Here is a 26,013-nt window from a genome sequence, read left to right on the forward strand (position 1 = left end):
GATGAAATGAATACATTTTCCTGGGGGGGGGAAAAATGAGTGCAACCAAGTGAAATGACTCAGGGAGCTAAGTAACTGTAAATAAGAAGGAAAAGGGATTCACTGGCAATGCTATAAAACAAACTTAAGAGGGGAATGGGAGGTGGTTCCCATCAAACAGACTGCCCCATACTGGAGTGGGGACGGGTCATTCTTCCTTAACCCTTAAAAGTTACTGCCTATAATAATTAAATTATTCTCAAACTGTAAACTGCTTTCAAACACCATAGTGTTTTACCAGATTTATTTTACTTGTTGTACACAGACGATACAAACGAGCAAAAAACAAAACATTTCTCAATGGAGTGTGTACTTGTATAAATTATTCAGTTCACAGACAAAACGAAACAAATATAAAAATCACAACATTGGATTTACAGGAGAGCCAAAGTATACACACGTTTAGACCCTGAATTCCTATTAGGAAAAATCCCCCCGTGGACTGGAATCTAGATTGAATATTGTGTATGATGCATATTTCACATTAATTTTAAAATACAAAAAAAAAAGTATAGGCTTGCTACACAACATTAGAAATCCTACTAATCTATTTCCAGGGAGATAAATGTTTCTTATCAAATATAACAAGACTTAGAGGGGAGAGAATCAGTCTTACTTGCATTAATGCTAGTGTTTTCCCAAGAAAGTCAAATTGCAGCTGTTTCTAGGTAGTGGGGGAATCATTTTCAAAACTAAAATGCAGTAAAATATACAACTCACAATTCATCTTCACTAGACTACACTATAGTTACCAACAATTCAGTCATCTATATGATTAGGGGAATCGTCATTACAAAGATTTACAGCATATAAAGGTGGAGGGGGGGGCGCTGAAAAGATTTTCAGAAACAGTTTGTCAGCATATTTGGCACCTGCACAGACCAGTCATGAATTTGGCACTTTGGGGAAAAACAAATAAGGCAAAATAATATTGCTATGTTGAGCTATTCTATTTAGAAGGAAGGAGGGGGAAACATACAATTCCAGTTAGCTTTGCTTTGCAGGCTTCATGCCGCTTAATGGACTTGCCTAGGAACAGACACCTGTCCTTCTCAGGTGTCTGGTCAGGTTCTCCGTAGCTACTTGTATGCATGAGGGCACAGAGCAATTATTTCATGCAATGGATTGAGGAGAAGTGAGAAACTCATCATTATATCTATCAAGTATTTCAGGTTTCCAGAGCCTCTTAGGATATTGTTAATTATCTCTCGAGGAAAAAAAAATTAAAGGGGGAGAGGTGGGTGGAGAAAAAGGCAAAGAAATGAATGAAAAGGTTAAGCAGGAACTGGTTTTGTGCCTTGACGATGAGAATAAAAACTAGCCATTCATTACAGTAAATTAACACTATATACAATCATTTCACAGGCTTTGTTCCACTAAAAGTATTAACATCCCTACCATCCATCCATCCATTCGGGGATAAGAAAGGACGCGCTGGGTGGATCCAGGTTCTAGAGTCAACATCCTAGGGTTCATGGGGAGGCCGAGACCGACGGGTCGGAATCGCTGCTGCCTGACAGGCTGCCCCAGGTCTCCCAAAGGTGAAGAGTTGCATGACAAGAACTAGAAGGAGGGGGCGAGGAAAAGACAAGGGGGGGGGGCGATGGGAGAGAAGTGTGTGTGGAGTATAACTTCACAGAAGGAGAGGAAGTAGGAAAACCAAACGGTTTACAGCAAAGTGGAAGGTCGGTGCGCTAACTGCAGAGATTGCTGTGCCAACACAGGTTACAGTCACCTTCGCTGCGGGCGGTCATCGCGGGTCCACTGACACGAGGGGGTGCGCAGGGTGGGGCGGGGAGGAGGCGCTGGGCAGAGCCGGGAGGGGCTGGCGGCGCCCGGGCCGCCGGGGGCGCGGGGCCGGGCGGGCAGGGCCGGCCTAGCTGTGCGAGTAGAAGCCGTAGTAGCTGCCCAGGTCCTTGGCGCAGTTCTTCTCGCAGTCCCGCTGGGCCAGCACCTCGCTCTTGAGCGGCGACGAGCTCTCGGACGCCGGCGTGTCGGCGGGCGAGATCCGCCTCCGCTTGGCCTGCTCGTAAATCCCCGAGTCGCTCGAGTCGATGGATTTGATGGAGGAGGGCGTCTCGATCCAGCTGGAGTCGGACAGGTCCTTGGGTTTGGCGTCCTCGGCGGCGCCGGGCGGCAGCGGCGAGCGCTCGGCCGCCAGGCCCTCGGCCTCCTCGCCCAGGTAGGGGTTGGCGCCGGCCATGCGCGCGGCGGCCGCGGCGCTGTTGGGCCAGCAGGGCAGCACCGAGCCCGACTTGGCGCCGCAGTACTGCGGGGGGCTGCGCGCGCCCCAGCCCGACGGGTCGGCGTAGTAGCCGAGCGGGCGGCCCGTGCAGCCGGCCGCCTGCAGGGGCAGCGCCTTCACGCCGGCCGCCGCGTACGACAGCAGCGTGGCCGCGTTGCCCGCGAAGTCCGTGGCCGTGTCGTAGGCCGAGGCGGCGAAGTCCAGCCGGTTGTTGGCCGGCGTCACGAACCAGCGCTGCGGCGACGGCGCGCCCGGGTCCTCGGCCTGCTGGGGCGACAGCAGCCCGTTGGTGTGCGGCACGCTGCGGTCCGTGCCCGGCCCGGGGCCCGCGCCCGCGCCCGGGTGGAAGCGGGCCTTGGCGTAGTTGCTGACGAACTGGTCCTGCAGGAAGGAGCCGGCCATGGCGTAGCGCGCTCCGGGCACGATCTGCGAGCGCGGGGAGTCGTTGGGCGAGGGGGTCAGGCGGTCCATGTCGCAGCCCGTGTAGATCCTGCGAGGGAAGGAGAGAGAGAGAACCCGGGGTGGCGCAGAGGTCCCTGCGGGGGACGGAAGGAAAGGACGCCACGTTTCGCCCAGCCCCGCACGCTCCATCTGAAACTGGCCATCCAGGATGGAGGCAAAAGGTCACAGACCTGTAGGCTCTCCCAAATAAATCGTGGAATTAAAAAGGGAGCAATCTGCCCCGACATGATGCAGATCCAGAGGAAGGCTTTCCTTGTCCCCGGCTCTCACACTCGCCAAGTGTACAGGGGACCAAGAGGGGAGCGCCGCAGCGGGTTCCCATCCCGCACCTCCAATCCGTGTACACATCATGGCAGGTTACCCCAGGGACTAAGGTGTTATCTGCCCAGTGGGCCTTTCCTCTGCGGAGAGAGTTTCTGAACCAAATTTCTAACCAAGAGACCCACGCCTCCGCCCTTTTAAAACCGCTTTCTTCCTATTGACACACCTGCTGGCCGTCCCAGTAGCAACCATTAAAATCTGGCCTCCGCCAGCAGCCTGAGACCCGAGGGTGGCTGCTGGAAGCGTCCAGAGTACTGACTGTCTTGTGTGACCCTTTAGCCCCCACCTCTACCGGTACAAACAAGAATGACTATTTGGAAACAAAGTCAACAATCAATAAATTTCTTTTACAAAGAAAAAGTATTTTTTTACTCTGGCCTTCTCTGCCCAGTTTTGGATTCCCTTATTGGTTTGTTGTTGTTTTTTAAGTACTTTGGGGAAGACTCTTAGAGGACAGTTGTCCACTTCCTCCAAGCAATCTCCCACCAATAATAGCTAACCCTTATGCAACTTGACCATGTGCCAGGCACTGTTGTCTAGGACTGTACAAATGGTGATTTACTTAACTATTACAATAATCCTTGGAGTTAGGTGCCATCATTACCCCCACTCTACAGATGAAAACACTGAGGCCAGGGGAAGTTGAATAACTTGCCCTATAGCTAACTGCCCAGACAGTAATTGTGTTACTGGGAATCACCTTAGATAAAATAATCACAAACTAACTCTAGGCCCTGGGCCTAGAAAATCCCATCAGAATTGAGAGGGAACCAGAGATTGGATCAAGATTGGTAGAAGTGTTTTCTCAGACACATACACACATGCCTCTCTTTTTATTTAGCTCACACTTAAATGTTTTAATATTTAATCAGCAGACTGTTTTGAAAGAGAGCCTCATTTTTGTCAGACCTTAAGCCCTTGGGGAGGAGATTCCCTGGTGAGTGGCCAAGCATCCCGCTGGTCCCCCTAAACTCTTATTGCTCTCCCTGTTTCTCCAGGAGTTGGCGATGCCCAAATAACTGACAGAACAGTGGAAAGGGAGATGTCATGAACCCCTAAAAAGCTAAAGTATCCATTCGTATAGGTAAAGAAGCCTTTTATGAAAAGCACATAGTGATTTACCAATCAAAGGGACCTGGTTTTTCTGACTGAAGTCAGCCAGAGGAGGGGCAGGTGCGGCTACTCTGCAGCTGCTCAGGTCCATTTTGTTCACTGCACAAAACTTCCCTCCTGAAATTTCAATCCCGTTTCAAATAAGAGAAGTAGAAGGAGTCAGAAAAGGAATATAACCAGCAAGGTGCAAATGTCTTTTCTGTTTACCACCGCAATATTTTAAAAGAAAAAGAGAAACAGTCTGCAAAAGACACAGTTTAGAAGCCCATCCAGGTCCCAACCCATTCGGGATTACTGAATTGATTTGTGCAAAATAAAATGCTTCGGAACAGATGTTCACAACAGAATTAAAAGCTCAAAATCTACAAGACCCCCCTAGTACAGACTCCAATATCTCTGGTCTCCTGGGCCACACACTTTCCACTGTGCCGGGTCCACCTTTTTAGACTGGGAGGACTAGAGTAGCCAAGTTTTTATTCTGGGTAATCATAGGTGAAGCTTGCTTCCTTTGAACTAATTTTGAAGGATGCACAATTTGTTATTTTAAAAAACAGAAAAGAAGGTTGGTATCTACCTGGAGATGGAATAGAAGCAGCCATTTGTCTCTTTCTCTATAAACTTAATCTATTTTTAATCAAACACATCTTCAATTTTGTAGCTCTATCCCAGGCACGTAATGCAAGCCGTGAAATTAAAATGTATGTACCCTTCCCTTTTATGGTCAGGAAAAGGTATGGGAATCCCCACAATCTAGAATAGATTTTGCTGTGTAACACTATCTGAACTCTTAGGCACTATACCAGGTCTCTGAGCAAGAATGCTAGAACATGCACAGAGAGCACTGTATACACCTGCGGTTGCCCCAGAGGACAGCATGTTGGCAGAAAAGAAATGGAGATAGGTAAGGGAGGCTTGGAGAAAAGGGAACCAACACTGTTCATTAAAACACATGTAAGAGGAAATATTTTTCTCTCAAAGCTTATAAATAACACACAGCAACAGCACCCAGATCCTTCTCAAAGCCTGAAATTACTTTGGAGTGGCTCTGCTCATGAATTTGCCTATGGTGGGTGCACATTTTTATTCAGTCCATAGTAAACTCACACAGGAAACGCTATTACACAAAACTTGAAGATGGGTAAATAAAAGTCACATATGCCAAGGAGGCTGTAACAACTGCCAGAGCCACATGCACTTTCAGACAGAATCGGGAGGTTTCAGACACAGACAGTCTGAGCTGAGCATCTGCAGCGCCACATACAACTCCACCCGCACCCGGGAACCAGGGCAGCTTCCCCTGCCAGCCAGCAGGTCTCAGAGGCCCCCCTACAACTCTGTAATTTATAAAGAGGCTAAAAATAGGTGGAGGAAACCTTTGACCAAAACTGCTGAAGAACTAAGCCAGAGAGAAAGGGAGAGGGGAAACCTGGAAAACAACCTTGTCTTCACACATTCTAGCTTCCAAAAACCTTGCACATAACAATCCACCTTTGACCTAAAGCCCAATTCCACAACTATTTGAGAAGAAAGGAGCAAAATTACTTACGTGTCATAATTATCCCGAAATCCTTTTGCAAAGGGGTTGTGGTCTATCTTCAGTTGTGTAATCTGGGAAAGAGGAAGAAAAAGATTAATATGATCTCACCTTCCATACAGGAGGATTGGGCGTTTGAGGATATATCATCTGCCACTCTTTATAGGGGCTTAAGGCCTATGATTTCATCAAAAAGTTGAGGGCATGGGTGGAAAGGGGGGGGATTATCATGAAAGTTATGAGGAGCATCTTTAAATCAATGATGCCCAAAACTAAAGCACTGCTTTCAATTAGCTCTCCTATGTGCTCTAAATTGGTTCAAATGCACATTTTTTTAAATGCTTGTTACACATAATGCACTTACTGAGACAAAAATCTCTAAGGAGTACTTGAATTAATCACCAAAATTGCCTATTTTAAACGTTTCACCATATTTTTAAAAGTTGGATGCTTCTGAGTCACAACCAGACAGACAAGTTGTATCTTAAAGTCAGTTTTGGTTTTTGCAAACTTGTAAATGCTCAAGAGGTCAAGAGCTAGAAAATTCATTCCATAGCCCACAGTAATTTAATTTATTGTAGTTTTACATATATGAATTAGTATGTTCTTTTGCTCCCCAAAAGTGATGTTTGATTCAGCCATCAGTTCTGAGATTTTATATATATATATATATATATATATATATATATATATATATATATATATATATATATATTAGGTAATGCCACAGATTGCCAAGAATAAAATGCAGGGTAAAATCTGCTTGTTTTCTAAAGGAAAGAGAGCTTTTTTTAAAAAAAAAAAAAAAAAGCATATTTAAATTTGTTCTAGTTTGAGAACTAAATAAAATATTCCAAAGAAAAGGGGCCCTAGAACTCCTGAGCACCTCAAAGGTGGCCCGCATGACCCAGAGACGTAAATTCCACCGGCCAGGTATCTAGGGGAGGTGCGCAGCAGGCCCCCACGCCTTGTCTAAAAGGCTCAGCAGAGCCAGCTGTTGCCAATGTTGGTGCCCCAGCCCAGCCGGGCTGGCGGGTGCCGGGGAAGAGGTGCCACCGCCCCGCGCCCAGCCCCCAGCCCGCACTCCTTACGTCCGTGTTCTGGTAGGCGGTGACCGCGATGAACTGCGTTTCTGGGAAAGTGAACGTCTGCACGCGGCCGGGCTGGCTGGTGTCCTCCGTGCCGTCCTCGTTCACTTCCACCACATGCAGGCGGGGCTGGTACTTGTGCAAGGACTGCAGAACCACCATCTGTCCCGCCGAGAGAAAGGGAAGCGCCGGGCGGCGCGTTAACGCGGTGGGCGCGGGGCTGCGGAGGCCCGAAGGGGCCCGCCCCGGGGCTACAGGGCCTCGGGTCTCGCCGGCTGGTGACCCGCGGAGCAGGGGCGGGCCAGCCGCGCTCCTCTGGGAGCAGGGACCGCCAGCGCAGGAGGAGAACCCACCCGACCGCCCGAGCCTCGGGGCCCTTCTCCTAGTCCTTCTTCCTTGAGCGAGAAAACAAAGATTTTCAAATCTGCAGATCCTGGGGGTTTCCTTCTCGAAATCAATCAAGTGTGTTCGTACTTGGTTAGGTCATGAACTCGGAAACTGGGCAGGGGGCGAGGAGAACAGCTTTATAGATGATTTAATATAATTTTGGAGGGTGAAAATATAATTTTAAAAGTCTTTTTAATGAAGCAAAGAAACATGTACCCAGTTTTTCATGCTGATTTAACTAATGAGCTGAATATTGAGGGGGCGAGTGCGTGTGTGTGTGTGTGTGTGTGTGTGTGTGTGTGTGAGAGAGAGAGAGAGAGAGAGAGAGAGAGAGAGAGAATAGCTCTTGAGCCACTGACCTGCCCGTTGTTGTTTGAAGCTCCTTTGTTGTTTGTAAGTTTTAATTTTCCAAAAGAGATTTCTTGGCGCATCCAGTGAGCCCCCGTGTTGGGGGAATCCGGATGCATATAGACCCGATTTCCTAGAGAAAGAAACATGTTGTTTACATATGCCCCGGGCACTGCCCAGTCCCAACTCCTCGATGCGTAGGACACACACACACACACACACACACACACACACACACACACACCTTATTCCATCCCACGTAGAGGCCCATTAGCGGGGGCTTTTTAGGCCGCCTTTCTTCCGATTAACTGGGCACCCTATTAAAATAGCTTTTGGATAATCCTCCCCCTTCTGTCTGTCCCCCTGTCCCCCCTCATTTCCTTTCAGAAGTCATTGGCCGATCGTTTTAAAAGTCGCCCGAGCCAGTCCACAAAGGCTTTAATTAATCATTCTCACCTAAGTAAGTGTCAGGGAAACGTGTTAATTGGAAGGACTTGCCTTGCACATTGGTGTCCGCTTTGCCGCAAGGAACCCATTTGCCTCCTTGAAACCTCCAGTGATTGGGATCCGCCAAAATCACATCCACAAAAATATTGTAATGAGCCGTGGGATCGAGACCAGAAATGTTAAAACTTAAAAAAGGAAACATGCGCCTATTTAAATTAAAGGGGGGGGGGAGACAGAGAAAGAAAGCAAGGAGGAAAACATAAATGTTAAAGATTAAAAGCAAGAAGCGCGGCGCCAGATAGCAAAGCAAAACTTGTTCGCTCAGCGTCGGTAGTGAATGTTTGCGGGGTTAGAAAAGGGGTTAGAAAGGGGGTGGTGGGGAAGGGACGGAAGCGCGGCCGAAGCCCGGGGTGGGGGTCCGGCCGGTGCGCCGGCGTGGGGGAGCCGGCAGGTATGGCCGCCCAGGTGGAGAGCAAGGCTGGCGACCCGCATTTCCACCTGTCGTGCACCCCGGCGTCCCTCCCCACTCGCGGCCGCTGGCCCGGTCTCTCCCTCGCTTTCGCCTTTCTCTGCCCACTGACTGCCTTTCCGACCACCTTTCTGGAGAGGGATCCCCCCACCCCCAACATCACCGCGGTGGTTCTACCTTCCACTTTCCCCTTCTCCAAAACCAGCCAACTCTAGGGAGCACCACCGCGCCTTCCACTCGGCTCCCGATCCCGAATCCTCGCAGCCGCGGCGGTCACAACTTGCCCCCGGCCGCCCCAGGAGTAGCGGCAGCCGAGGACGTAGCATTTACCTTCCCTGTTTGGTGATGATCATCTCCGTTTGGTGCCGGTGAAATTTCAGCCAAAGGGGCCTGTTGCACAGGTACACCTGCGCTTTGCCGGGCACAAGCCCGGGCTGCGTGGAGGAGAACTGGTAGAACGGGGCTCCTTGGTAGGAGTGGCCGTACTGCTGTGGGTAGGGGTAGCCGGCCGCGGGGTAGCCCTGCGGTGAGGAGTTGGACAGGAGGCTGTTGTAGGCTCCGTTGGTGATGACTGGGTGGTGGGCCATGTAGCGGCTGGGGCTGCCAATGGAGAAGGCGGGGTGCGCGGGTCCGTGCTGGCCGGGGTACGGGAACATGGCACTGGGAGCAGTGGCCGCAGACTGTGGCTGGCTAGACTGAGAGAGGAGGTAGCGATCTGCAGCAGAGCCATCGAAACTGTGACGAAGCTCAGAGACCCCCTCCAAGACAGGAGAGAGTTTACTTCTCTGGACGTCCCCTGGTGAGTCCTTGGAGTCAGGAAAATTGTCTGTATCTGACTGATTCGTCATCCCCCTGGTAATTTTTTTCAAAGGTGAACTTCTCTCCAGGTTGTCAGTCGTCGAGATAATGGGATGATCGTGCAAGACAAGCTCAGATCCGCCTGAATGTGGGTAGCTGCTGCTCACATTGAGAAATTTCTTGGAGAGCATGATAGAAGGAGAAAGGCAGTGCTCCAGCTGCATAGCTCTAGAACCTGAACACTCGCCCTCCTGTCCCTGATTTTTAAAGTCCTATTTATCATAAACTAGAAATCCACAGACCCCCTCAGTAGGCAGAAAGCACTTCATCCAGCGAATGCTTCCCAAAGGTTTGATTTACTTTTTTTTTTTTCTCCTGGGAGAAGAGATTGGCCAATTGACACTATGCAGCAATCAGAAAAGGCTCGCTCACTTTTGATCTTGCTGCTTGTGCAGCCGATGAAACGGCTCCTGCCATTGGTTAACTGCTGACAGTAATTTAATTAGATAGACATTAATTAGGATAATCACCTGGCTCCTGGTCGCGATGATCATGGCAAATTGAAGGGGATGATTTTATTGTTGACTTGGGGTGGGGGGTGGGGAATGTGTGTTGGTTTTACGTGAGCACTGTTGTGTCACCTTTAAGCTTTGTGACCACTGCTTTAGGAAGATTCAAAGACGTGCGATTTACTAACCATTTTCCTACCCCCCACCCCATTCCTCCTTTCGAGCTGAGGGGCGGAGGAGGGAATTTGACGATGCTAGGAGACTTCGGATCTGAATGAGCCAAATATTCAGTTGAATGTAACGATTTCAAGTGCAAAGTATACAAAGCGCGAGCTGGTGGCCTCTTCTCGCCCTGTAAAAGTTCCAGAATCTGTCTTTTCCAGTTAATACCGAAGCACACAACACCTGAGCCAGTCCTGTGTGTCCTCGGCGACCCCCACCCCAACATACACCTTTTAAATTCCTCAGTAAATAAATCACTGCTGCCGAGAGTCACAGCGATGAAAGTGGGCGGGAAGAGGGAGAAGTGGGGGCGAAAAGCAGCAACTCACTCACCCATCCACCGACCTCCCTCCGGAAGGTTCGGTTTCTTGGGTGAGCATAGAACAGTGAGAACCTATGATCTTTTTAAGTTTTGAAATAATCATAAGCTGTCGGATTGAAGTGCCTTACTGTACTCGCAGTGACGTTTAAGAGGTCTTCACTAAATATTTTATCAGCGAGCTTGGTTGCATGTTATCTGAAGAGCATCTAACTGGGGGCAGGCGCCCCGCATCCCTCGCGTCTCACTGCACTACATTCTCTCCAAGGTACTGCCTCGGCGACAGGTTCAAAAGCCTCACCAGAAAAGGAAAGGGCCGCGTCCTCCTGCAAATGGGTTCGTTAGAAGCACTGATCTGTGGAGACAGAGTGGAAGTGGTGTCAACACAGCGATCGCTGCTGAAGACTCGTGTGTGTGTGTGTGTGTGTGTGTGTGTGTGTGTGTGTGGTGTATGTGCACGCGCGTGCGCGCAGTGTTTATATAATCTGGAGAGGAAAAGAACCCATGCCAATAATTTTAAAATGCGAAGAATCGGAGGAGAAATTGAGAAAAGAAGCAATTTAAAGGATGTTGGCATAAATATCTAGCACGAGGCCCAACGCAACCGCAGGTGCAGAAGAAATCTAGTACTCGGTCTGCAGAGGAGCCAGCCCCTGCCCGGACCGCGCCGGACCGGAGGGCCAAGAGCAGCAGACGCTTTATGCGCCCAAATCGGCTCCCCCTGGCACGGCACCCGCGGACCGGCCCTCCTGCCGCTTCCCCCGGGACGCGGAGCCGCGCGGGAGTATGGAGCAGCCTCGCACCCGAGCTCACTCCGCCCCGCGAGCTGGCCGGCAGGCGGCGGCTCCGCGCGGGGCGCTGCTGGGACTGGGGCTCATAGTGTGGGGTCCCCGAGCGGCCCGAGAGGAGGCTCCCAGGACCCTGGCGATCCTGAGAGGGAGCCTCCGGGTAAACTGAGGGAGCGCGAGCGGGTGGCATAAGGCGCAGAGCCCGGGGCACACACTCTTTCCCGCGCCTAAGGCTGGGTACCTCCGCCCGGTGTGGCCTGCGCCTTTGAAAGAGCCCGTCTCTCTTCCCCAGCAGCTCCCGGAGGGACGGCCGTGCTGGGGACATAGGTGGGTCCTGGGCAGGGGCGAGAGGGGCTAACCTAGGCGGGCGCATTTTCAGATCGGGCTGTGCTGAACTCAGACTGCGCGCCGCGGCGGGCTGGCCGCCTTCGCCGCAGAGGGCACCAGCTGCGGCTCCAGCAGGGCGCCGCGAGCAAGGCCCTGGGCAGGACAAGTTGATGGACCAGATGTCCTAGACTCAAGCCGAGACAGTTTTCTGGGAGAAAATACAGCCAGACCCAATTTTCCATTCAGAAGCATATCTCAGCTCCTTGCCTGCAAGCTTAATAAACGAGCAGGGCCTTGGCTATGCAGGCGTTGGGCTGCGGGATTGGAGTCAGTGGCTATGAGACTATTTGACACTTGTTTTTTTCTGCTCATTACCTTCCAGCACCGTTTCTGAGAGGCGTTGGCTCTATTTTAGCTACTCTTGTATTCCCTTTTCTTTGACCATGAAACTCTTTGTCCCTGAGTGTCTGCCCCCTGCATTGCTTCGTTACCCCCTCCTTCCTCAGCAGGACACAGAGCCTTCCGTGTGTAGCAAAAAGGTGAGATTCTTCCACCTGGGTTCCTTGAGGCTGTCATTCCTAGCACCCTGAATTGTTTTGTGTTATTTCTTAAATGAAGAATGCTGAAAGAAAGGTTAAAGTATTGGAAAGGTTGAAGTGCACGTCCCTCAGAATTAGGAGATGATGTACACTCTATCAGTACGAAACCCAGTGATTCCTCACATACAGGCTATGCCTTGAATTTACATACACTCAAGAAGGAGAACTAAGGCTTGCCCCAGGATCAGCACACCTGCTTTTGAGCCATATTTATGCATAGCAGTGCAAGCTTTAAATTGCATATGAACCATGCCAAGATTCAGGTCTGGATTCTGTATATATAATAAGCTTCCAGAGGGCCCAGGTGTTCCTGTTCCAGGCAGATCACACTGAACAGTGAGGCTGGAACTTTCAATGCCCCTCATACTAGTCTAAGAGTAAAGCAAGACTTTTTGTTCTAGTGCTACTTTAATGTTTAGTACACGTGTAAAGGTCACACAAGCACACGCACACCTGAAAAGTGGCTTGTTGAACTTGTGATTCAATAAGTCACTTCAGTGCCTAAGGGCCTGTGCCATCAGAATGCTGCTAAAATAGCAATACATTCAGAGACAAAGGTGTATTCAATGAGCTTCTTTTTCGGGCATCCTAATCTACAAAGAAAATGTAGGTTTGGGATAGGGAAGGGATTCTGATGTTGTTTTGAAATTGGGAATGTCTCCAACATGAACCAAGTGAGAGAAAATGGTATGTGGCTGTGGAGAGGCCAGGAAGATGAGGTGATCACATAAGAGGGAAAAAGACGAGACTCGTGTAAGCTTTCTCAGTCACCACACTCACTCAGGAGGTATTTTCAGGGGGCTTAAGTGGAACCAAAAAAGAAACCCAAAACATTTCCAAACAGAATGTTGAGAATAGCCATTGCATTACTGAGGCCTTCTTCTGAGGGCATACTGTACAAAAAAAAAAAAAAAATCTGACTAGCTCTAATGAACAGTATTGTGAAATAAGTCATAGAACCTTATTTATGTAAAGGAAAAAATCACGTATCCAAAAAAATAGGCCACACACAAGTTTACATTAGGCAAAAGGAAAACTTCCATTTATATTTTAATTACAAATGATTAGTCGTATGCCAACAAATTAATACATATTACATGTCCTACATAAAATATACTACCATCATATTTAAAAGAAGAAACTACAGGAAAAGCAAGAAATGTTCAGAATATCTCTTATTCCACCAAAAAGAGACTGCAAAATATAATGGAAATTTAAGACATTTCCACTTTTAGTTTCCGCTAACTTTTCATTAGGCAAGCAGTAAGAACCTGGAATTGTTCAAACAGGACAAGAATTCTACCTACCCCTTCGTTCATGCCACCCCTAATAGAGGCTAAGTCTAACTCCTAAGTGCCCAAATAAAACCTCCTTTAAACATTTTTGCCATATTTTCATGAAGGTACAAATAAGACTTAAATCTTTGTCTCCATATGTTTTGTCAACACCCTTTGGGATACCCAGTATGGTGCTGTACCATGAGTATTTGGGGCTGAACTTACGAACATCAGGTTAGAAGCAGGTTGTGGGATAGGGTCATTTACAAAAACTGCCAATAGTCAAATTTTTGTCTTTAACAGAAAACTGAGTACTTCTAAGTTACAGAAAGAGGAGAGAAAACAGTAACAAAATTATTGCTTATGTGCTCATTATATTAAATTCACATTATGGCTAGTTTTCTCTTTTTTAAATATTTTTATTGATTTCAGAGAGGAAGGGAAAGGGAGAGATAGAAACATCAATGATGAGAGAGGATCACTGATCAGCTGCCTCCTGCATGCCCTACACTGGGAATCAAACCCACAACCCAGGCATGTGCCCTGATGGGGAATCGAAATGTGACCTACTGGTTCATAGGGTGATGCTTAACCACTGGGCAGCACTGGCCGGGCTACTTTTCTCATTTCTGAAGACATTATACAGTATACTTTCTATGTCCAGTGGAATTTGCAGCAGGCAATTCCCACACAATCTCAACATGATTGGTGGATTGTACTCTTTTTTTTTTTTTTTAAATGATAGTTTACATCAAAATTGCCCCTTCTTCAATTGCACTCTTCTGAGATCCTGATTGTATGTTAACAAGATATATTGTTTATACAAAATTAACTTGTGACAAATCCTTTAAATGAAAGATGTCAGCATTTTTCTGCATTACCCACTAATGAGGTAGCCACTCAGATGTTTTGTTATCACATTGATGTTTTATGTGTTATAAAATCTTAAAATGCACAGGGAAGCATATCTTAGTATGAAATTTCTAAAGTACTGTCAAATGTTATCCTGTCAATTCCACCCAGTGCCAAAAAGAACTCAAGAGACATAGATTGTAAATGTACTTTATTTTGTAAGCAACAATCAAAATATATTTGTGTTACTGATTTCTTCAAATATTAAATGAGATCTTAACAAAATTTGTCCACTTTGATGTATTCTTATATAACTTTGGAATCTGCAAAGACCCTGACTAAAGAAACAGAAGTAATTGCACAACTGAGACTGAAGGTGTTACAGTGCTGCAAATGATGCCAGATGTCTTACATTTAACCAAATACACCTTCAGAGGTCCCTTGATTTGGAGTATTAGGAACAATAGAGTAATGTACACTGAAAGTATCACTAAAAGCTTTCTGCACTGCTTTATTTAAATACGACAGTATCCAACATAGCTGCTAAACACTGGACAATATTTGAAGTCATAAGTACATCCACATGTTCCTCCAAATGACGTTTGGGGTCCTGAAAGAAAAAAAATAAGGAAAGAGAAAGAAAAAAGAATCATATTACTGGCAGACAAATTACTTAGATTTTTTTCAGTACCTAATGAAATTCAGTCAAGAAAGCCAAACTAAACTGATATATATTTTACAATTTAATATTCCTAATATACTATTTCCCAGCGGTTCTCAACCTGTGGATCGCAACCCCTTTCGGGGTAGAACGACCCTTTCACAGGGGTCGCCTAAGACCATTGGAAAACACATATATAATTACATATTGCTTTTGTGATTAATCACTATTTGAAATGTCTGAGTTTAAAAAAAAACACTTAAAATTGCATTGTAGTAGCCCTGCCCAGTAGGGCTCCATCATCCCATGCACCAAAGGACTGTCAGATCAATTCCCTGTCAGGACACATGCCCGGGTTGTGGGATCAATCCCTGATGGGGGCCATGCAGGAGGCAGCCAATCAATGTTTCACTCTCATATCAACGTTCCTCTCTCTCTCCCTTCCTCTCTAAAAATCAATAAAAATATATATTTTTAAAAACAGCCTAAAAAGTGCATTTTAGTAAAGGAAGATAAATTATTTATGTTTAATGCTGAGCTGAATGAAGTATTTCAGCTAAATATGAAAGCTTTGAAATAAAGAATATTGCACACAATAAAAATATTCCAATTAAAGCATTATTTTCTTATGAGTATTGCTAAAATACCCAAGACTCCTAACTTTAAACAAATGTTCACTACTGGAATTATTTCTTGGCTGTTCTCTTCTAAACTACAATTTCAATGTATTTGATTTTTTAAAACAATCCAGAGATACAACATGCTACAAGTAATGTCAAGTAACTAGGCTACAATTTTAAATTTTCTTTACTTCAGAAATAAGACCTAGAGTGTTTTAGGTGAAAGAGACTAAAAAAAGACTGGCAGGAGAAGATGATTATTGGTCTAATTCCAATACAGACAGTTTTGCTTTTGCTGTGCAATAGGCCAAACCAGTGAAGTACTCTGTTTTAAAAAATGATTCTGATGATTATTACACTTTGCCAATTATACATTTAATTTAGTCCTTTTATTTATTGCTATTATATAAAACCTACACATCAAGAAACTACAGCTTCAGAGTAATTTAAAAAAAAAAACCAGTTACTGAATTTTATACAGTGCACACTTCAAGTTGGTGATTTAATATGTATTAGATGAAAATAAGTAGTGGGGAAAAGACAATAGGGATGACCATATCCCATAGGATGAAAGAATAAGATGAACAATGTTTCATTTTTGTTTTTGAAGGTTCTTGTTGTTTTTAAATTATAATATTCAGAATGTAGTGGGATTTAATTTCATCACTGTGATATTTTTAAGTCAGACCTTTGCCCCTACTGCTCTATTGGAGTAACTGGTTTTGTAGTGAATTGGTAACACACTTCCCGCAGTTATCTACATTACTTCTTGTGGCAGCTGGGTGATTCTTAGAGATTTCCCATCCAAGAATGGTCCTGGCCCAAACCTACATAGCTTGTGAGATGTGATGGGATCAGAGCATATGGTAGGATGGCTGCAAGCAAAGACAGCTTAGTGTCTTGCATCTGAAATATCAAGATTCTGCCAACATCAGCAATATGATAACCATGTTCCATGAAATGAAAAAATGTAATCAACATTCTTTAAAAAACAGTCTAATTAATCTGTAGATTCTTTTAATTGGTTAGTGTGCTCTCCCCAATCCTTAGGAAGGAGGAACTAAAATATATATTTCATCTTAGAAAAGTGAAAGAGCAAATACTTAAAATTAAAACCCTTTCTCATCATGCAGTATAATCCAATAGGGCTCTGAGCTTTCTCAGGAACAGTACCTACATATTGTTAAACTATATCATTAAAAAACTGTTACATATGAAATTAATTTACCATTCTATTATCTTCAATGTTATGATTATTTCAAGTAAAAATAATACTTAAAAATTAACTCAGGGCACAAGTTTCCTAATTTATTTCTAGTAAGGTATTTTCACTAAAGATCTCACAGGTATATTTGTGATTTACTTATCTTTAGGTGGCAGAGAGAATATGACATTGAATAATTCAATGATTTTAAAATTAGTGTCACATTTAAATGACAGAAGAGAAATATAGATTGAACAGAAGGGGGGGGGGGGAAGCAGGGGCGGGAAATAGGCCCTAAAATAGTTTTAACTTTACAAAAGTGTGTTATTATGCGACTGTATAACCTATTACAGTAGACCTCACCTGCTTGCCAACATTCTTTATTGCCAGCTGTTCAGGTGTCATCTTATCTTCTTCTTCTACAGCCTGTGAATGAAACACAAAGGACAGAGTTTCAAATCCTTAGTTTTCCCATTGCAGAATAATCACCAAAGATAATGGTTATCATAATTTTCATTCTAGAATCTTTTTTTTTTTTTAATATATTTTATTGATTTTTCACAGAGAGGAAGGGAGAGAGATAGAGAGTCAGAAACATCGATGAGAGAGAAACATCGATCAGCTGCCTCCTGCACATCTCCCACTGGGGATATGCCCGCAACCCAGGCACATGCCCTTGACCGGAATCGAACCTGGGACCTTTCAGTCCGCAGGCCGACGCTCTATCCACTGAGCCAAACCGGTCTCGGCTCTAGAATCTTTTATTAAAGAAATTTACTGAACAAAAATGCAATTTTACTAATCTTAAGAATATGCTTCAGGGTAATGAAAACTATTATCACCATCATTTTGACAACAGATTTTAGGAAATATGTAAAGGGCACTGAAAATACCAAACTGGACTACCAGTTAACTATTTGGAAACTGTTCTGGAATTTTTTGAGGGATGGCTAAACTGGAGGATAAGAAGTACATCAGATAAACTCCTGGTCTATGATTTATTCATAGTACTTGATAAATGGAAAACAAAGCAAATTTAAGGATCACCCACCTTTAGAAAGAACACTATAGCACGTACTACAAATATGGTTACAAAAGCAGATGAGATGGTGGTGGCAGAAAGCAGGAAACCAAAAAATCCCAGTGAGGTTTAGATTTGGATACTCTAACTTAATAATCTTGCAGCTGCCAAATTTCTTCATGTGTGAACAATGAACATGTAGGAAATGCAATCATCAGACATTTCCCATAAACTGGGAAGTTTGGCTGCATTTCACACCTTCTTAATAGTTTTGTAAACAGAGAACTTGAAAATGAGCAAAGATGGCAAGTGTCTAATTTTATAAATGGACAAACTATCTAGAGAATTTCCCTGGTAGAACCTGCCTAAAAGAAAAGATGGCAAATAAGTATTGTATTCACTGCTTATTACAGTATACTTATTTACAACACATCATTAGGAAATACACTTATGACTGATAAAACTGCAAAAAGGAAAAATAAAGTTAACACTCCAAATCCAGAATTCCCTAGATAGAGAATATGTTCATTTTCAGAGTCAGATGCCATTCATATTATTCTCGGCTATTTAAAAAATTATTTCCTAACTAGGAAATTGCTTCTCTCTATCTTAATGTTTTTCATATATGAATACACTGCAACACATAAAGTTTGTCCTCAATTACTTTTACAATTATGACACCATACCTTACCGATGACTTGAAAACGTATTAGATGAATGGAACAATTTACATAAGTTTGTACTCTATAACCATTCAATGTTAGCTGCTCTATGCTCTGCCAACAACAGTACTTTACAGTATTGGAAGGAGGCAAGAGTTTTGGAACTTGGCTCAAAATACCAATCCCTGTACAAAATAGTTATTATGGAGTATTTTGGGGTATTGCAAATACTGAACATGGCAGATATGTAAAGATGAAAGTCAAACGTCATTTAAAGCATTGACCCAATATGAAAACTTAAGTAGAATGCAAAAACTCAATTTTAAAAATCTTCTACAACATGTAACAACTTTACCAATTAGTTTTTTCCATTTCCAATAATTAAAATAGAGAGTTCACAAACTCTTTGAGAAGTGCAGATGGTAAAAAGTACTCCCAGCCATAGATGCCATCTGGAAAATGAGGAGCAGCTGTAGATTTAGGCATATACTAAGGTTGCAAACCTCCATGACAAAAGATTAAGCACATCTCTTACACTCTAAGACAGACCAGATCACCACATCAACCCCCGAAAATATTTTCTCCATCTACCTAAGTTACCTACATTTCATCTACCATTTGGGCAAGGCCAGTTCGTCTTCATTCATAATTCTAATCTGGCAAGTCACCAGGAAAAATTAAGAAATGGTAGCAGCAGAAACAAATGAAATTCAGGCACAGGCAGTGTCCTCACTAGGGGAACTTCTGTGTTTATGGCAACTTCTGTGATTTGGCATCAAATTTTGCTTTTGCATTTGTGCTCTTCGGTTTACTCAACCAACAAAAAAGCACTGAAAATGTTTGTGGCTATTCACACTAGAAACGTTTTTAACAGTTTATCAACAAAGACCCCCAGATGGCTATCCCATCATGCACGGTCTGCACAGTTCTAAGAAATTCCTGGAATTTGGTCTGTTATGTTATCACAAACCCCTCAGACGTACCCCTGATCTCAAAGAGGCTTTTACAAAACTCATTAACCTTGTCCTCTTTTTTTCTGGTTATGGTCACATTTCTCAAGTGGAAAACCTGTACCTCAAATTCTACCATTTATTTATCCTTTAACAATATGGATTATATCTTTGGTACCTCATTAACAGCCTTTAAGAATCTCCACCAAGTGAGTTCCATGGACTCAGTTTTCTTGAATTTTCTGAACACCTTAGAGCTATTTCAACACGTGTTTTCTCTTCTACTCTTTTAAACCTCTGCTTTTATGACACCATGCCTGTTATTCCAATTCACATAACTATTCCCTGGGCTTCTTTTTTCCCCTTTGACATGTTAAGTTTGTTTACTCTCTAACATGTCATAATCCCATTTAAAGTACATGCTTTCTAAAGTCACAATTTTAAAATGTAATCACATGAAATAGGGATATAAAATGAAGGTGTGGGTGTGTGTGTGTGTGTGTGTGTGTGTGTGAGAGAGAGAGAGAGAGAGAGAGAGAGAGAGAGAGAGAGAGAGAGAGAGAGAGAGAGATTATAGTCCAGCTTGTTGAAAAAAATTACTATGGCAGAGCTTACTAGTTGCCTACTCAATATACATCTTCCCTTTCTTCTTTTGTAATGCAACCCTGATTTTATAAAGGCAGAAATGCTCCCAGGTGAAGACTATATTATAAAGCTTTCCTCAAAACAAGGGGTGTTCAATTTTCTGCCACTGAGATATAATCAGAAGTGCTGGGTGAGACTTGCAAAAGGGATTCTGAAAGAGAAGTGATTTAGCTGGGAGGTATCCCTCTTTGCCCTTCCTTTTTCCCCCCCTGTTGCCAAGAACTCAGATGGGATTACTAAAGCTGCAGCAATCACCATGAAATCATGAAGTGATTTAAAGGATGGAAGCCAACATAAGGGAAGTGGAGCAAAAGACAGAAGGGTTCTGGGTCTGTGATGACTTCAAACTTTCATACTGGTCTTGAATTGCAAGAGACATACATTTCTATTTTGTTTAAGCTATTGTTACTTTGAGGGAACACAATCTTAGGTATAAATATCACTTGCTTAGTGCAAAAACTGAAAATAATTCAGGATTTACATAAAGTGTATCATTCCCCTTCCTTGCACCTAAGAGGTGACACTTACCATAATCTGTTGAGATCTATGTGAGATAGGTGTCTTTGAAAAAGGGAGGGAAGGTAACATAGTAGGGATTTTTATTATTGTTATACAGGTTAATTTTTCACGTATAACAGCAGTTTGCAAGTATTTCTTTTAGTTGGTATTTGTAGTTTTTATTCTTCATAATTAACCCTTAAAAGAGAACCAATAGAGAACATGCTGGTTTGAAGGAATATATCCTATAGAATAAAAGGGTAATATGCAAATTGTCCCCTCTACCAGAGTTCAACCAGGGGGTGGAGCCAGCCAGCCAACCTCCTGTGCCCCCTCCGCCCCCTCCGGCCAGCTGGACCTCACCCGTGCACGAATTCGTGCACCAGGCCTCTAGTTATATCTATTTAAAATTGAAAGGTAAAATTGGAAGGTGACCTCCAAAAATGTTATATCACATTACTTTCCCCACTAATGGTGCATTTCCCCCCCCAAATTTTTTTTAATTTGGAAGGAAATTTTCTATATACAATTTTAATTTTGATTACTTAATAAGGTTGAACTTTTTTTTCATGCTCATATGCCATTGTCTTCAGTTTCCTAGCTCTTTTGTCCAATTTATTGTTTTTAATAACTATTTTATAAGAATTCTTTAGATAATATGCAATTTTTGAATACCAGCATTTGCACGGTTAGCAGCTACAGAATTCTAGATTATAATAATTACTAGAGGCCCAGTGCATGAAATTCGTGCACGGATAGGGTCCCTAGTGGCTGCCGGCTCCCAGCTGGGGTCTCCCTTCCCCCAGCTGCCTGCCACCACCACCAGCTGGGGCCTCCAGCTGACCCCAACCCCTGGTTGAACTCACGGTCAAGGGGACAATTTGCATATTAGGCTTTTATTATATAGGATATATGTTTTTACTTAAAAAATTTTTTTTAAATACATTGATTTCAGAGAGGAAGGGAGAGGGAGAGAGAGATAGAAACATCAATGATGAGAGAGAATCATTGATTAGCTGCCTCCTGCACACCCCGAGCTGGGGATTGAGCCCACAATCCAGGCATATGCCCTTGTCCGGAATTGAACCCGCGACCCTTCAGTCCACAGGCCGACGCTCTATCCACTGAGACAAGCCAGCTAGGGCAATAATTATATATATATTTTTTTAAAAAAACTGATTGATTTGAGAAAGGACGGAAAAGAGAGAGAGAGAGAGAGAGAAAACATCAATTTGGTGTTTCACTTATTTATGCATCCATTGGTTGATTCTTGTATGTGCCCTGACTGGAGACTGATCCCACCTTGGTACGATGCTCTAACCAAGTGAGCTACCCAGCCAGTGAATTCTAACAGTACTTTAATTTAGTCTGTTAGATTTCTATGTTTGCTTGCAAACATACTCTATCATACTTAAATCATGATAATCTGACCTGATTTTCCCAATACTTATATCTATTTTGTTTTTCTTTTTTTTTTTTTTTTTTTTTTTTTTTTTTTTTTTTTTTTTAAATATATTTTATTGATTTTTTACAGAGAGGAAGGGAGAGAGATAGAGAGAGTTAGAAACATCGATGAGAGAGAAACATCGATCAGCTGCCTCCTGCACATCTCCTACTGGGGATGTGCCCGCAACCCAGGTACATGCCCTTGACCGGAATCGAACCTGGGACCTTTCAGTCCGCAGGCCGACGCTCTATCCACTGAGCCAAACCGGTTTCGGCATATCTATTTTGTTTTTCTAATCTTACTACACTAGCACATTTTCATATTTAACACAGCTACTGTAGTAAACAAAATATAATTATAATTACATATTTTATATGTAACACATAAAGATATATCTGAAGTTTATTTAAGGTTTTAAGTAGGCAAATTTCTACCTGAAAAGCAAACTGTCAGAACTCAGAATTTACAGGGCTACATGTTTGAAAAGTTGGTAAATTTTTATGTGCCTATGCTATCTTTAAAATGCTCTTTTATCATTCATTAATAAGTATTCAATAAAATATCAACATCTTAAAAAATTGATGTACCTGGCATGAATTAGGAAATTTGGACTAAGAGTGGTGGGTGTTAAAGTTCAACAATTAGCCGAAACCGGTCTGGCTTAGTGGATAGAGCGTCGGCCTGCGGACTGGGGGGTCCCGGGTTCGATTCCGGTCAAGGGCATGTACCTGGGTTGCGGGCACATCCCCGGTGGGGGATGTGCAGGAGGCGGCTGGTCGATGTTTCTCTCTCATCGATGTTTCTGACTCTCTGTCTCTCTCCCTTCCTCTCTGTAAACAATCAATAAAATATATTAAAAAAAAAAAAAGTTCAATAATTAGAATAAGGACACATTTGTCATACCTTAACTAATAAAGAATTAAAAAAAAAAAGACAACTGAAAAAAAAAAAGTTCAATAATTAGAGAAATCAATGACTAATAATCAAGCAGAATCTGAGTGTGGAATTCAGACTTAAAACTGAAAAGTTGGGTCAAAGGAATTTAATTATGTTCTAACCTCTGTTTACTTCAGGAGTTAACTGGCACCTAACAATAATTACCTTAATTTAAAATGCCAACCAATTAAAAAGAATACTAAGAAAAATGGGTAGCATGGGCTTTTCTTTTTATATTTTAAGTGTTACTAAAAACTCCACCACATTCTCTTTCAATCACAGAGGGAATTACATTTCCAAATTTGGATTGCTTCATATCACAGCTTACACATTGTTTTCATTTTAAAACTAAACCTTACAAGTTTTTGAGTACTACAGAGATTTTTTAAAACTGTAAAATAGCAAAAAAAACTTCTGCGGATGGGCAGCAGTAACCATAAATAGGTTATTTCCTGGCAGTGGTACCAATATGAATTTACTTAAACTTGTAATGTTACAGAGAAATGAAAACCATTCCTACAGTCTGCTGAATAATAACTTGTCATAACTTTTTAATTTATAATAGGTTAACTGTTTCAAATATGATAAATGATTCTTTCTCTTTACTCTTCACAGCATAAAAATATATACTAGAAAGATAAAAATATTTTCCTTGTAATCTAGAACCATAGGGGATTTCCAGCTTGAACACTACATATAAATCAGGGCATGCTCTTCAAAGCCAAACCTAAGTCTGCTGAAATTTAATTTGTATGGGCTCAGCAACTTTTTTCAAAGCTCAAATCTCTCAAAAGACATTGCTACACTTGGCAAATTTTATATACCGTCACCCGGTTAATATTTATTTTGATAAGATGTGTTTATTAATTTACTTTTTGGTGTGATAACCAATATCAAATTTAACTGTCTCCAAATCATAAGCGCTAGCCCCTACCATTAATTTGTAGTCCTACATTTCTGCTTATTTAAAATGCAACTCTTTATCTCCTTTCACAATCCTTCCACTTCTATCCAAATTGGAACTGTTAATAGTACCATCACACTTCTAGTCATCTAGGCGGGAAACCTTGAATTCAACTTCAATTCCTCCTCCTCCTTTCATTTCATCTACCCAATGGGTGCCATGTTTTATTTGTCGACTGATGCCTTCATTCCCACTGCCACTGCAATAATTCAGATACTCACTCCCTTTTGTCTGGGTAACAGCAAGCTCCTCCTAAATAGAATATCCATTTATAGCACTCCTTTTTCTAATCCATTTTCAAATTATGCTTCTAAAGTCTGGTTCTTATGTTTCTAGAGCCAGGTTCTGGTTATATCATGCCCATGATAAAAAATAACTTTATTCTGCCCAGCTGGAGTGGCTCAGTGGTTGGGTGCTGACCTATGAACCAAGAGGTCATGGTTTGATTCCCAGTCAGGGCACATGCCCAGGTTTGTGGGCTGGATCCCCAATGTGGGGCATGCAGGAGGCAGCCAATCAATGATTCTCTCTCATCATTGTTTTTATCTCTCCCCCCCTCACCCTTCCTCTCTGAAATCAAATTTAAAATATGTATATATACAGTATATATATACATATATACATACATATATACATATACATATATACATATACATATATATATATATATACTGTATCCTGATACCCTGCTACTGGACTTCAATAACTTTAAAAACACTTTAGTCTGCATTATCACCCTCATGCATTATGTACTCTAGCCAAACAGGTTAAAATATGTCCTTGCCTTTTCTGTCTCTCCTAATCTTCACCTGTGATGTTCATTTTGCCTAGGGTAACATTTCTCTGTATGTCTAAATCTTATTTATGCTTTAACATCTAGTTCAAATGTGGTTATCATCTAAGACAGCCTCCTGGGTTGCCCATAGCTAAAAGCACGGGCCTCTGAACTTCTGCAGTGCTTTACATGGACTTCTCTATGGCAGCGCCCTCTAACTTCCAGCTTGAGAGTCTACAAATCTCCTAGAAGTCTTGTTAAAATGTGGACTGTGATTCAGTAGCTCTGAGAGTCTGCCTTTCTAAGAAGAGCCCAGGTGACACTGATGCAACTGGTCCGTGGACAACTTGAATGCTAAGGCGTTACGGAATGCACCAATTTTGACCTGGTATTCTGACTATCAGCTTTTCTTGCTGCCCCTGTTTTCCTATAAATGAGGAAATTGTTTTCCATTGCAGCTTATATAGGAGATATGCAATAAATATTTATAAACATAACATTGTAAATATGTGGGTGTGTATATATTTTACAAATTCTAGATTTTCAACCCATTAATGGGTTGTAAGCTATATGTATTTGTGTGTAACTGAAATAGAATGAAATTGAGTCAAATGAAAAAGAAAATAGAATGTATCACATAATAAGGGTAAATATTGTTTCATAAAACTTTTTTGCAATTACATAAATGCAATTCTCACACACACACACACACACACACACACACACACACACACACACTTGCATTGTACTAGATCAAAATGTAAAACCTATTCTTTATGTGGCTTTGGTAAAAAAGCTGAAAATACATGTTCTAGATTGAATCACATCCCCCAAAAGATATGCTGAAATCCTAACCCTAGATAGAGGTTAAAGTTATGCTGCCCCAAGCCAAAGACTGGGACTGACAGAAGCTGAAAAAGAAAGCAGGATTCTTCCCTAGAGAATTCAGAGGGAGGATGGCCCAGCCAAGACCTTGATTTTGGACTTCTAGCCTCCAGAACTGTGAGGGAATAAATTTGTTTTAAGACACCAGTAGATAGTAGTTTATTAGGACAGCACTAGGAAACTAATACAATGCAGAAGATACATTTTAGTCATAGCTCAAGTACTTTCTTAATTTCAAAATTAGAACATAAAACAAAAACATTATCATGGCCACATATATTAACACACAATATAAAAAAGTTCATAAAATAAATTTTATATGGCAAGTATTAAAATATAACATCTCATTGTTGCCCTTTCCTTCCAGCAAAAAGTCCTCTGAAAATTAAGAGACTTCAAATGTAAAATTATTTTAACAAGTCTACAGATGCAATGGCAAACTATAGCCCATGGGCCAAATCTAGCCAGCTGCCTGGTTTGGTATGTAAAGTTTTACTAGAACACAGCCTCACTTCTTCCTTTACGAACTCTTAAGCTACAAGAGCAAAGTAGTAGTTGTGACAGATCCGATGGCTGCAAAGCTTAAAATATTTACTATCTG

At 42.8% G+C, this 26,013-nt stretch overlaps 2 protein-coding genes across 5 annotated transcripts in view; both read right to left on the bottom strand.

Moving 5' to 3' along the window:
* Nucleotides 1-266: 266 nt before the first annotated feature.
* Nucleotides 267-9,577, bottom strand: TBR1 (T-box brain transcription factor 1). Its single transcript, XM_036320865.1, has 6 exons — nt 8,784-9,577; nt 8,036-8,190; nt 7,549-7,670; nt 6,806-6,964; nt 5,727-5,788; nt 267-2,774 (listed from the first exon to the last, which is right to left on the bottom strand). The coding sequence occupies exons 1-6, from the start codon at nt 9,473-9,475 to the stop codon at nt 1,916-1,918; spliced, it is 2,049 nt and encodes a 682-aa protein (XP_036176758.1). The 5' UTR covers nt 9,476-9,577; the 3' UTR covers nt 267-1,915.
* Nucleotides 9,578-14,011: 4,434 nt separating this feature from the next.
* Nucleotides 14,012-26,013, bottom strand: part of PSMD14 (proteasome 26S subunit, non-ATPase 14) — an 84,726-nt gene continuing 72,724 nt past the window's right edge. For all 4 annotated transcript variants that reach the window (XM_036320887.1, XM_036320885.1, XM_036320886.1 and 1 more), the window contains 2 exons: nt 16,993-17,055; nt 14,012-14,754 (listed from right to left, as the gene is read on the bottom strand). In XM_036320887.1, coding sequence (XP_036176780.1) covers nt 14,656-14,754; nt 16,993-17,055 — 162 coding nt within the window. In that variant the 3' untranslated portion in view covers nt 14,012-14,655. The remainder of the gene's footprint in view (nt 14,755-16,992; nt 17,056-26,013) is intronic.

This window comes from Myotis myotis, unplaced genomic scaffold (genome assembly GCF_014108235.1).
Source record: "Myotis myotis isolate mMyoMyo1 unplaced genomic scaffold, mMyoMyo1.p scaffold_m19_p_8, whole genome shotgun sequence".
NCBI lineage: Eukaryota > Metazoa > Chordata > Mammalia > Chiroptera > Vespertilionidae > Myotis > Myotis myotis.

Coding starts and splice junctions, on each gene's coding strand:
- TBR1 (XM_036320865.1), bottom strand. CDS start 9,475: ATGCAGCTGGAGCACTGCCTTTCTCCTTCTATCATGCTCTCCAAGAAA. Junction 6,965..7,548: donor CTTCAAACAACAACGGGCAG/GTCAGTGGCTCA, acceptor TCGGCGGGACAG/ATGGTGGTTCTGCAGTCCTT. Junction 2,775..5,726: donor TTTCGGGATAATTATGACAC/GTAAGTAATTTT, acceptor CTTCCCTCGCAG/GATCTACACGGGCTGCGACA.